Source organism: Polyodon spathula, chromosome 21 (genome assembly GCF_017654505.1).
Source record: "Polyodon spathula isolate WHYD16114869_AA chromosome 21, ASM1765450v1, whole genome shotgun sequence".
In the NCBI taxonomy this organism is placed as follows: Eukaryota; Metazoa; Chordata; class Actinopteri; order Acipenseriformes; family Polyodontidae; genus Polyodon; species Polyodon spathula.
The window spans coordinates 2,267,836-2,281,814 of NC_054554.1; the positions used below are offsets into that span (position 1 = coordinate 2,267,836).

A 13,979-nucleotide genomic window follows, 5' to 3' on the forward strand; every position below is an offset into this window, starting at 1 on the left:
AAAAATAGATGACAAATAAAACATGTTAGAGAACTCATTACATGTACATTCATTGTTACCAAAAAGACAGATGTCAGTTTTGTAGTAAAATGTGTTGCCAACAAAACTAATCTGATCACAATGAATTCAATATAACCGGATAAAATAGTTGACTGTAATAAGGCAAACACATTTGTGATTTCTTGCATGTTTTATAGTCATGGTAAATACAACACTTAAAAAAAGAGACAGACAGAGCTGCAGATATATTCAAATATCTTAATTTTATTTTTTGAAAACAATATCTATACACCTTGTGCATAAGTCCTGTAAATAATATTTAACAAAAGAAAAAAGTATCTTTAAAAGAGAATAATCATAGTTTAATTATAATCCAGTTTTCAGGCTTCCATTTGGAGTAGGAACACATTTTTCATTTGATAACAAACACTGTCAATTTCATTAAATAAATAATTAAATGTCTTGCTATTCACAGAATGTGGTTCTAAATATGGACAGCAACATTTTAATACAAACATTACAAACCAAAATAAGAATACCAAACACCACCTTTTTTTTTCTTCATTTTGAAAAAAAAAAAAAAAGCCTTCTGATCTTTGAAATTCTTATAATTTATCTGTATTCTAGACCTTAAAGTAATCTGGCGTTATCAAGACGTTTCTGCTTTGACAGATCTTGTTTTAATTAATGAATCACTCATCCAAACTTAAAAGAATGAGCTGTATAATACTATTCAAGTTATAAACAGCTTGCATTAAAGCACTGACCATGTTGCTTTTGTGCCCTCATAAGAAGAGCCAAGGAATGCTGTCTGATCGTTTAATGCCTTCTCTGTCCTACTTTCAGTGTAATGTTTAACAGTTCGTCCAGCCAAAATAAGAAACGTGTTTTTGCTAGTTCTGTTTAAAGTAGAACACACTTATAAAAGACTTCCTTTCAGGTAAAAAACGCTTGTCTTTTTGCTCCTGTTGACATTTTATTACGATCTAGGCAAAAAACAAAACAAAGGGCTGATGGACTTGACATCCTTTCACTGCTCTTGTGCAATTCATATTCTGTGAATTCAACGATATGATTTACAAGAGCAGTGGCACACATGGGTCACATTTCAACTAGAATAAAAAAATCCATGTATTTTTATTTAAAACAAGTCATGTACAAAGGAGTTCAACTCTAATTACCACCAAGAAAATCTCTATATTTGTAACCAAGAAAGATGTCTTGATAAATCATCAATGTATAGTGACAGACCCAACAGAGGGGCATATTCTTATTTTTGCAAGTTAACATGATCTTGGCCGCTGTTCAGTTTAACTCATAGGTTATCTTTAGGTGCCATTACACAGCACAAGACACTGTTTATAATTTAAGTTCCTGTTTTTTCAGCGTCATTGGCCAGTGATACAGAGGACTCCTGTTGCTGCCCCAGTGTCAGGAAACATGGGAGATCAGTGCGACTCTGGTCTTTATGTCTTGTCGACACAATGGGCAGGTCTCCAGGAGTAAGGCACACTCCATACACATACCACTGCAGGGAAAATAAATAAACACAATATTACAGTTGCATGGAACATCAGTGTTAGTTTCTCATTAAACAAAAAAATGAAGAAAACAATATCCCTTCATTAATTTGAAATAATGTCCAAAGCAACCCCGACATATTACAGCAGCCTCAGGATTTCCTGCTTCTTGAAAACAAATTTGATGATCTTTCCATCTGTAAAATTACTTTGGGGGGGTGGGAGAGTACCTCCTTTAAAAGGACCATCATTTCACCATTTTTGAAAACAACTTAAAAGAATCCTGTAATTGAAACAGTCTCTTGGTAGATGCATTACACCTTGTGATTTACTTGAATTATAAATCAACACATAAACAAACAATGATGGGAACCTGTAGCATACCTGTGACCGCAGGGCTTGAGTGCTGTGTCTGCCATCTTGTCACAGCACAGTGTACAGCAGTTGTCTCGAATGCTCACTTGTTTCAGCAGAGCCAATCGCCTGTGTCTTAAATGGAAAGAAAAACACCATTCAACTTTAGATTGGTTAACATGCAATCTTATCTTTCACACAGAATATACATTTGAAGCTAAAACGCATTAAATTTCAGGTCAGTAAAAGCCTCAGTTTGTAATACTCTACTCAACCAAGCTGCCATCTACATTGTGATAGGGACATACAAAATTCACACGTATAAAGTAGTAGAAACAAATATTATATGCAGTTTCTGCAGTAAGGCACATACTCCATACAAACTATGAAAATACTTGAAACCAGGATATGTGAACAATGCTTCTGAATTAAAACTACAAGCAAATAATGCAAGTTGACAAATGTTTTGGCTAATGCTTTCATCAGTGTTACAGAGAAGTTCTATCAAGTGTTCTTAAGTTACAGATGCAGGTGTTTTTACCTTGGCAGTATAATTTTTTCGTCAGATGCAAGTGAGGCATAGTCGTTGAAGGTGCTAAATTTAACAGAAGGTTGATATCTGAAGGGTTTTGCCCCAAAGTTGAACTCACACTGCTGGTAAGACATAAAACTTGCTGCAGCAAAAAAGCCAGATCTGCCAGGAGAACAAACAAAGCAAATAAAAATAAGGAAGCATTTTATTTTACCTTTTTTTTTTAAACCTGTTGAACTGGTTGTAAAAACTGCAATACCTTTGGCAATTGAGGCAAAACTGGACTACCAAACACTAACACGGTTTCAGAGAAAATTACTGACATAATCACATAAAACACATTCACACAGAGAAGACATCTGAACATTCATTTTTGCATAGATTAGTGTGCCAAAATGAATTTGCTCTTGGGGAAGTTCACTGGGCCTTACAAACAAATCTCCTTGTGTTCTATCAAAGCAATCAAAAGTAATTGACATGAACTGTGTAAAAAAAGTGGTCATATCTCCAGTCAGTTCGGTCATCACAATCTAATGTTTATTAATGCAGAGTACTTACGTGGCTGATGAGAAGACTTGTTTCTCTGGGGGAAGCTGGTTTCCATTTAAATAAAAAACCATCTGCTTCTTACTCAAGTCTAATAGAAATCCTATTGTATCACCTAAGGGGAGTAAAAAGGTCAATATTAAAATGTCTAAAACCTGAAAATTGCAATACCTTCTCAATTTAATGGGGCCATACATATAAAAATAGAAGGCCAGGCAACCAAGACAAGAATATCATTCAATAAGGCAGAATTAAGTTTCATGATTAGTGTGAGCAATTAGAACTGCTAACCTGGGTAACACAGGCATGAGCATAAACAGCCTGACACCTTGAAATCCTAAGGCAGAAAGCATGCATTTTTTACCAGCTTTTACATATGTTACCTTAAGGGCTCACGATAACATTCTTACCTTCTTTCCAGCATGGGTGCGAATGTGGTTTACTTCTGGCATTGTACCAAATCAGCTGCCGGCAGCCATCGTACGCACAGGAGTACTCATCATCACCGATACCATAACCCTCCTGTGTACAAAATATGTTCACGTTACTGGTGCAATATAGTATCTGGCCACCAGGTGGTGGCAAATATTAAACAAATAATCCAAATTTGAAATCAGGTATTAAGCAGCATCACTGTAAAAGTAAAAGTGATGCAAGTCACAATAACTACTTTTTCCATCGAAGAAAATGAATCACATCACTTCATGCTTCAATTGCAAAATGTCCCTTTTGTGTTGAGCAATAAGATCTGTTACTGAATCCCCAAATCAGTTCAATCTGGTGTTTCATGACTATTTGTGCATGCAGACTGGACGGCTCCCTCAGCCCCACAGACCCAGATGATGGTCCCTTCAAGGTTTACAGAGTACAGAGCTTGGGCAGGATTGCCTCTGCTTGTGCAATCACTGCACTAACTAGAGAGGACTTCTAAAGTACCTTTCATGGTATTTCAGGGATAACCAGTGGTATCTCACTTTTAAACTTTTGCTTAGATGGCAGAGACCACAGCTATGCTTTCCAACCCTGGTTCCTGACTGACTGTGGGAAGCAGAATGAAGGGGAGGAGATCTGCATAATTTCTCCAAAGGTTTGGCAGGAGAAGGAGGAATTAATATGAGAATGCCCAGGGGCCAAGATTTTTTCTGGTTGTTTGTTCTAACAGTAGGAAAATGAAATTCATAAAAAAAAACAAAAAAACAAACACCACCACTTCAGGTCTATGCATACTGTTTTAGGCAATTAGTCACAATGACACGACAGTGCTTTCAAAAGTATGGCAGAGTATTATAGATACTTACATGATTAAGAAATTTACTGTCTTTGGTCGCCCAACCAATCTGCATTACACCTGAAGTAACAACGGTAACTTCGTAGTACCAGACCCCGGAATCCACACAGAATGTACACCGCACGCTTTCAAATGAAGAGGCATCACAGCGGGCCTACAGTGACAAAGGGAACAGAACACAGCGCAAAACATCACCAACAAGCAAGTACCACACACTGCATTCCATTACAAGTAACACACTTTCCATTTGTCACTATTAAAAACTACACGTTACGATTATGCAAGAAAGCTATATATATATTTTCTTTATTTTATTGATTGTGTTTTTTTCCCCCCACTTTTAGAGCAATTGCACCAACCACAATTTGGAGTAAAAAGCACTGAACATCCCCCCACTACCCAGGACTAATAAGTGAAAGACCCTACCTCCACCCCACTCGGTGAGATTTTGAGGTACTCGCTGACATCGTTGCTATTCAACATGGCATTAATGCTGTTAAGGTTCACCTTCTCATACGTGAACGGACGTCCCTCTTTCAGAACTGACAAAAAAAACCAACAAAAAACAGAACATAACGCAGTTGTAGAAAATGCAACTCTCAGTGAAGAGTGATTTCTCAATTCTTATAACACTGACGAGCAAGCAATATTAGCTGAGGACAACAAGACCTTGAATACACAAGAACTACATTTCATCAGTAGAAAAATCTGTGTATTAATCATTACAAATTACTGCACTAAATGCTCCACCTACCCCCCCACACACACAGATTAATATATATATATATATATATATATATATATATATATATATATATATATATATATATATATATATATATATATATATATATATATAGTTTTGGACAGCATTTATAAATATATAACATATATTTAATACAAATTATTATTAATAATAACTTAGAGATAAAACAATGGGATTTTAATTATTTCTGCATAAAAGTGAACCCTCAATTAGAAACAACAGCTGTATAACATTTAAGCACTACATTAAATGTAAAGGGTCTAAGAATTTGGTAAAAAAAAAAGTGTAGTCTTCTTAAACTCAAAGTGAAACCAGGAGTGGATCAAACTGCTATGTAATGGGAGTCTTATTTCCATCCCTGAATACTTAAAACTAGCCACGGGGGTTATGAAGGATTGTAATTTGAATGGACAGACAGCTTTTGAAATATCTTACAGAGATTGTCTAAGCTCCACTGTGCGCAGAATCCAACCTGTCGTTTCAGGGAGTCGGTGTGGTTTGCCCAGGTCTCCAATATCATTAGCCGGTTGCTGATAGACGACTGAGACACAGTCAACTTATTTTCACCTACAATTACAAAAGCAGTATTAAAATGGTAGCCGATTGCCATAAGCTGTGTTAACACCACATTAAAAAAGACACAAGAATCCAGGCGGTACAAAGAAAACTGGGATTAAGAGGAAAGAGAGAAAACAATTCTAGAATAAAAGTTTTGAAATGCTAGGATTTAAAAGCATTTTTTTGGTTTCTTAATTATGGAACCTTATTATTTTTTTTATTTTTTTATTCCTCATGCAGTTCATAATTACACCCACCCCTCATTATATCGCCCCTCGCTATACTGCGGATTCAGATATATCGTGGTCCTGGAGTTGGCTCCCCATTTCTACTGTCTAACTGCGTATGCCTTAGCTGCAGTATACATAGGCACTTTGAATTACTGTTCGTTTTATTTCGTACTGCACATCACAAACAACATACAAAACAATTAAAAACAAAGCATTAATATCATACTGTTATCATATACCCTCATACTGCGCAATAACACAAAGCCAATTAAATATCAACTTGATGTAGCGGTTTTTATTTTAGCCAGTGACGTGTTCATGTGTGGCAGCGTGCACTAGCATAAGCCACGAGGCAGTGACGTCAGCTCCCTAGCAACAAGCCCATATGTTGTCGTTGGGAATGGACTATTTCAATGCAGCAAGTTTGTGCATTGAAAAAGGAGAGGAAGACTTAATTAATTATATAATTGGAGACTGAAGTTGATGAGAAGCAATCACCCTCCACTTGACAAACTAAAATGGTGTGCTGCTTTTTATAGGCAAAATGAGAAAAAGCAGGTTGTGTAGAGGATTTATACTGGACCCTGACGCACCTGATAAAACGAGGGAGTGGTTGTACAGTATTAGTTATTAGCCTGTTTGTTTTTCTATGGGTCTCTCGCTATATCGCAGCCCTCGATATATAGCAGATTTATTTTGGACCTCGACACTCGCAATATCCAGTGGGCAGTGTATTTACGGGTGAAAAGGATAAAAGGAATAATCAGACTTACTTGTTTGTGCAAATTTTTCAAGTGCAATGAGAGCAAAAAGCATCACTGTCGGGTGTGACTCTGAACTCTGGGAGGAGGAAACAGGCAAGTTAATTCACAATCCTTCTAAATATAAGACAACAAATATGGGGGTCAGCATCGCAGAAAAGTTACAATATCCGCTCGTATTCAGGAACTTAAAAAAAAAAAAACTAATCTCCTGAAATGCTCACACATAAAGTTTTTTTTTTAATATTTCATATTTAAAACCCTACTGAAATCTATATATCTGGAGATAATTTTAAGTTTTAATAACTACCTAAACCATGTTTCAGTACTCACCAAGCTTTCCAATAAATACTCCAAAGTCCCAGGACTTAGTAGACCTATGCTAGCAGGACCTGTAACAAAATTACAGATAAAAAATGGGTATGCATAGCGTGCAGATTTCAAAACAGTGTTTTATATATGGTCTTGGCACCTAATGTACAGTGGGGACATATTTTTAATGTATACTTTTAAAAAAATTTTTTCACTAATTGTACTCTCATAGCCACACAGAAGCTTTATAACAACCAGGAGTGTGATATTTTATGGTGAACGTCTGCATTTTTAGTATCAGTTTTCTAATGAGCCGTCCAGGTGCACTTTGCATGCTGGTTCATACCTGCTAGTTTTTCTGCTAAGCATCCCAGAACTGCTGTAGTGTTGCGATGTTTGGCAGGATTGGAAGCGTCCTGACACGCCACAGCTCCACTCAGATTCAGCAATTCAGAAAGCTTCTGTAATGCATCCTAAAAAACAAACATGTTACAAACTAGAAAATTAAAGCAGTCAGGCTGTGACAGTCCACTCCCCCCCCGTCCCAAACACCACATTGAAAAGCACTGAAGCTCAGTTACACCATTAACTTTGCCATGTTCATCTCACCAAAAAGTGTCATGCTTTGTGTGAAAACACATACCGTATACAGTCAATCATCTGATGAATCTGCATTTGTTGCTTACATCGCTAACTGCGTAATTTTAATGCTGTTATAGATCATGCTGAAACAAGACCCCAACACAGGATGCTTGTGCTGAAATTGACGACATCTGCTTGCTTTATTTAAGAGTCCTGTTTACTGGCACAACTTACTTTGGTTGGCAGTGGGCACTCGTCAAGCAGTAGAGTTATAACAGCTGGTCCCAGTGGATCCTCTAATGGAATCACCCTGATCAAGGACTGGACAACTTCCAGCCAGCCCTCGTCTGTGAACAAGAATGCGGAGGGAATGTGAGAGCGAGAACGCTCCAGCTGGACCCAGTTCAAAACTCGGAAAAAACGTTTCAGCAGCGGCCTTTCAGGAACTGGCATGTAAACAGATACAGGGTCAGCATTAAGATGCACCACAAATTCAGCAAACATCTTCTCAGGGCTCAGCTGCATTAAAAACACACCGAGACGTCTGGAACCAGGGGCTGCAAACTGATATTTATCTCTCTGGAGGTTTTCTAAAGGCTGGTGTTGAGCAAAAGAGAACTGAGGGTGTGGTTACATGTTGTTGAAATCCTGAACTGTCTTAACATGCAGTAGGTAAAAAAAATTTTGAGCATTTATTTAGTCTTTAGGTAGCTTGTGGTTGCGGCAGTCTGAGACACCCTGTACACTACTTTGCACGTAACAAACCCACACGTTACTCCTCCTGAACTAGTGAGTCTGCAGTCTGAAGACGACGACAACGGCTTCACGGGCCCCAGGCTGAACCAATCAAGACCTTCTGCTGCCACAATGATAAGAAACTCACAATGATCAATTCTAGCTTGCCTTAATGTTGCATGTGGTGAGTTCACCTCTATTGTAGGGACTCAGTGATTGCACTATTGAAGCTGGAGACAGGCCTCCTCTGGTTCCATGAAAGACGCTACATATTTAAGTGTTTTAAGTAATGTTTTCAATCCTTTGTAAGTACTATGGGGTTCATCATATGCCATAGTACTTTTCCAAACAGTCAGGATTTCAGGCAGCCAACCAGTCCTGTATCTGTTCTGCTTCAAGCCCTGCTCAGTACTTTAGAGACATGGTGATATTTTTTTTTTTTTTTTTTTTCCCCATGACAAAACTTACAGGAGTCCAAACCAAGGTTTTAAAATCAATTTTCTTACTTTTTATTAGCACTATCAATATTACAACTGGTAGTTCTTTTTTTTCTGTTTGAGATGTTCCGGTTCTCTGCTTACTTTTCATAGTTTAAATTGGGATATATTTCAAAAGGAAAACGCTACAGCTGAAAATGAGATTGTAAACCCACTCCACTGGTTTAGCAGCAATAAGACCACGTACTTGCAGCAATGGTACAAGGATGCATCAGTTCAGCTGCGTTGAAAGTGATAGAGATAGATATAGACAAAATCTTGAATTAACATGTGAAGAACCAAAACCCTCACACATTAGTGGTCGCCTTTACTGTTATTACATATGAACTTAAATGTGACTTCTTTTGAATTCAAGTAAAGTGACCCGATCAATTTACCAATTTACCGATGCAGAAAACATCATACTATATATAGTAACAAAGGCATGAACACCACAATTACCCAGTTGAGTAAATATAAATTGTGAAATGAGAAGAGCTGAATATCATCTTAACCACACTGAAGTAAACAACAAGGCTTGCACACACTGCTCGGTACACAGCCTGTCAGTGCAACATTATCACAGTTAAAACTTCAGTTTTGTATCTAATTCAAGCACATTACAGATGACCTCATCTGACAGCATTTCTGAAATATGCTCGGACACTCCCTTTACTTTCCACACAACGACAGAGAATCGGCTGTGTTGTTAACATAGGCTGTTCTCTCAGTCCTGCTGGGCTCAATCTGTACTCTCTATGGCAAAGAAAAAGGATCAGACAGGAGTAATTCATATTTGTTCTCCGCCATTACTGTATGAGGCCACAAGACCAGCACAATTAGATGGGTATACGGGTATGTACATGAAAGCATTAACTTCACATATATGGAATGGTATGGTGTTGAACCAAAATGAAAGACAATCAGCTGGTTTCAGACTCCAATTAGCTGTATTCTTAAACTACCTGCACTAAGTTAACATTGACAAGTGCAAGGTTAGTGCTTCTCAGGGTCTGTGAAGAACCGTAAAACTGGTGTATTTTTTGGGGGGTAAAAAACATTAACATTCAAGAATAAACTACTGTTAGTTACCTGTTTCGGCCATTTCATGTAAAGTGATCATGGAATATGGTGGCTCCTGGTCACTAAAACAAAGAAGAAAGTAAAACAGTGTAAGCTTAACAGAGAAAAATGTTCATATTCTTACTAACAACTCATAACCGGTCTAAAACAGCACATGACCATCTTCATTATTTGGTAATGAGGTTTGAAAGTAGAAAACAAACAGTGATGATTATTAATGCACATGAACATTTAGACACCACTGGTATTCCTTGGCTCCCTAATTGGAGCAGATCCATTTCCACAGCTCCTGCTTAAACATAACCCTCCCTCAAGCACCCAGTGTAGCTTTTACAAGCGATTGATCTGTTGGAGGAAAAAAAAAAAATAATTATATATATATATATATAATATATTATATATATCATATATATATATATATATATATATATATAATATATATATATAAAATCCTGCACAAGCAACTGTTTTGAAAATAAGGCTCAAACAAAAAACTACAGAATTTCTTGCAACTGGTAAGATTTCTGAAATAGTTAAGCCTTTTCTGAGCCCTGTAAACACTTACAAGGTACAATTCTTCTGAGACATGTCAGGACATTCTGCCAATTTCAGAAATTATGTTCAATCATGTTTTTGTTACTAATAGACACCGTCACCAGCCAACACTTACAGGAACACATTATTATACATCACCAAATAAGTATGCAAAAAAACTTCCAAAACAATGATAGACTTGCTAATTAAAGCTTTCTACATTTCATGTACTGAAAGCACAAAGGAGCAATACTGCAAGCCTACAAATCAGAAACCTAAAACACTGGCTAAAACAAACACAAACTAGCACAGCAATAGATGCAGACTGGAGAAAGTAACATTAATTTATTCATCTTCATTTTTTTTTTTTTTTTTTTTTTTTTTTAATCCAGAAACTCTGATCTACTTAATTGGAAAAAAGAATGAAATTCTGTACAGTGATGAATCAAGTTATTATACTTTTCTTTAAAGTTGATTAAAGGTTAACAGTTGCTAATCCTTTGAACCTTTCCAAAAAAGGTCCAGGTTGCATTCATAGATTTCTGCTTTCAATGGTTTGCCAACTTGATGTCAATACAAATAAGCATGCCACAGATCCCCACTCCTGGGGGTCCATTAAGTAATAAAAACCAGGGGTAGCAACCTCGGTTCTTCCAGGTCAGGTCTTTTTTGTTCCTATTAAGCACTTAATCACTTCATTATTTCTATTAAAATCTGCATTGGAATGGCACCCCAGGACTGGAGCTTCCTTCCTACCCCCCCCATCCCCCCATCCCCCCATCCAAACAGCTGTAGATCTATGTCCTGCAGCCATTCTTTATTGAAGTCAGTGTGATGTTCTCCCACAGGGTTGCCTTGGTGCCTCCCTTAGTAACATCATTATAAAACACAGTGGAAAGAGGTCTGTCTTAAAGCAGGTTTGCAAGCAGTAGCAGTACTCAGATCTGCCACAGCAGTAATTAAAACAGACCACTTGGGAACAACAGATGGTCAACCGCAATGGGTTAAAAATGATCGTGTGTGCCTGAATCCATTCTGAAGGCAGCCGGTCAGCATTTTCAGACGAGATTGTCTTCCTACAGCAGGCTGTACTCTATATTACTTACTTATCAACTAGTGTCCTGATGACAGCCAGTGTATCCAGCACCAGCCCATCCACATTTTGTTTCTTTCTCCTGGGTTCATGTGGTCCTCGGCCACGCCTGGGTGGTCTAACAGGGTCCCGCGGCCTGCTTCGCGCCTCTGGCTCTACAGCAGCGTTCTCCACTTGCCGGAGCTGGTTGGGGGGAGCTGTGCCGTCCTCAGCATCACTGTCCTCTCGGCAAATGCAGTTGTTTCCCATGGTCCCGGCTGCAGAAGTTTCCCAAAACCTTAGAAAATGCAGCTCTAGAGTCAATAGCAAACCTCGCGCAAGGCTCCTACTGGCATAGAACACAAACCAAGTGGCTATGATCATTTAGAAGGTTTAAGAAACCATCTCTTGGCAATCCTGAACGGTACTGCGATCATCGTGGCATAATCCTTAAGCAGCAGCAGCAGCAGGGGAGGGTACTGTGCAGCTGGAGATGCAGAATCAAGCATCATCAGCCAAGCTCTTCATCAGCAGCTAGCTTCTCAAATTATTTCACCTGATTCAAGAGAGACAGTTATTAGTTTTGGTTTGCAGTTGCATACTGACACACGCAAAGACACATTTGCAGACGTCTCAAGGGTTCCATCATACCGGTTAAAAGGTGTAAATAGTTTATTGCAAAATTAGGCTTGTAAATAATAAGCTTTGTAGGAGTTTAGTGTAAAATGTAATCAGTATAACAGAATCTGGAAAACATGGAGATTGTCCTTTTTTTGCCTTTCATTGCGTTTATAATTCCTGTACACCGCTCCTCTTCTGTTTATTTATTTAATTTATCTGTATTTATCAATTTGGCTAGATTGAGTATACAATGTCTTATGCATCAGTGACAAACTGTATATTGTTCCTGACGAATAATAACAAAGCTACTTTCCTACTGTTAATCACATAACTGAACTATAAATCATGTTCGCTCTTCCGCGCAATTGTTTATTTTATGTCTGGTGTTTGCGGTTTCGTTTACAGACTGCTGCATATCAATCTTTCGTTTTCAGCTTTTCGCTCCGGTATAGCACCTGGAGGTCTCGGTGCAGTAAGTCCATCCCCGTTGTAAAGCGAATATTATACCAACACTGTCTGTACCAGCTGCTATTGAGAAACTACGGTAACTAAAACAAAGACAGAGTTTCCAAGTCTTACTGTTTCGTTTTTATTTTAAAACGTATACATTTGGATCAATGTAGTTTCTACACTGAAACAAAACAAAGCACACGGCTTAGGAACCTAGAACCGATCAGAGCAACAAAGCTATCGTTTATTTTTTACAACAGTCGTATTCACCCTTAATAGCGTGTAAAATATACATACATTATTATTATTATTATTATTATTATTATTATTATATAAAAATGACCTATGAATCTTGAAAAAAGACACAATATGACGAGCAGCTAACGGACCGACGTTTACACCCACACTTACACTGCAAAGAGCTCAGATCCCCAGCGATCGCTGCGCACTCCGGCCCAGGGATGGGTTTAAAAACAGGCCTCCGCTGGCTCCTCGGCGTAGACTCTGAGACACGACAGCGGCAACGTTTAACCAATGTTTTTTTTTTTTTTTTTCTGGAATGTGACAGTCGTCTCGTTGTTTTTAATCTTGCTTTGCGATATGTCGATATACTACAAACGTCGTATTTCCTAACAACCGAAGCGGGAGTCCCTCCCAAGGCTTTCGCAACTCGCTTCCGAAGAGGCGGCGATAGAGAAGGGACCGGCGATGACGCCACGGACCCGGTTATCATCCCGGCCTCGCCCCCTGCTGAGACTCCTCCTAGCAACACGGCATCTGCGAGCACATGCTGGGAAAATAACACCCCGTCAGCCCTTACCCGGTGAAGCCCTTACAGCGATGTGCATATTAAACACGGTTTACTGTTAGGAACTCTGGTGTCAATTTAAAAAAAGGCAGTAGTGTAATATCCGACATGGCTGTCAATAGAACATGCGTGATTCTATTAGTTAAATTATTAGTTCAATTAAGGGTCTAGTTAAGAGAGCTCAGTTGGAATGAAGCCCATGGTTTATGCTTTTTTAATGCAATTGTAATTCTGGTTCTTTTTGTTCCACCTGCTGTGAAGGGGCCCTGTAATTCCTGGATGATGAAGGGAAAACGTTCCTCAAGGGCTACAGTATTAATAGGTCACAAGGGGGCTATATCCTGGTTCCCTTCCCATTAGCGGCCCCCAGGTCTTGCAGCTGCCTCTCCGAGGCACAAGACTGCAGGCGAAGGCACGGGCAGGGAATAATGAGTCACTCTTTCCTCAAGACAGTCTTCTGTGCCGTTTGGAATGCCAGTTCAATCCCTGCCATACATCTGTTCCCCTTAAACTAGGAACAGCGATGCATGACATGGGAACTGGGGTTTTGCTCACAGCGTAACAGCAGCTGAGGTTACAGTGCTCAAGGCATTATTCCTGCTACTTTTGCTACAGCTGAGGATCAAGTCAAATACAAAATAAACGAAAGTGTAAAGTTGCATACAGTTTATAATAGTACATGCGGTAGGATTGGTGGCACTACATCTCCCAGAACCCACTACAGCCCCGGAGAACTTAATTCTCTGTCCGG

The 13,979-nt window shown here is 38.6% G+C and overlaps 1 protein-coding gene across 1 annotated transcript; it reads right to left on the minus strand.

Annotated features, from left to right (window-relative positions):
- Positions 1-282: 282 nt before the first annotated feature.
- On the minus strand, positions 283-13,110 carry rspry1 (ring finger and SPRY domain containing 1). The gene is made up of 15 exons (XM_041221893.1): positions 12,832-13,110; positions 11,384-11,905; positions 9,753-9,805; positions 7,684-7,796; positions 7,214-7,340; positions 6,889-6,947; positions 6,568-6,634; positions 5,442-5,573; positions 4,667-4,782; positions 4,251-4,394; positions 3,363-3,474; positions 2,965-3,067; positions 2,416-2,568; positions 1,905-2,009; positions 283-1,528 (listed from the first exon to the last, which is right to left on the minus strand). Exons 2-15 carry the CDS (start codon positions 11,731-11,733, stop codon positions 1,432-1,434), a joined length of 1,731 nt encoding a protein of 576 aa, XP_041077827.1. The 5' UTR covers positions 11,734-11,905; positions 12,832-13,110; the 3' UTR covers positions 283-1,431.
- Between the last annotated feature and the right edge of the window lie 869 nt (positions 13,111-13,979).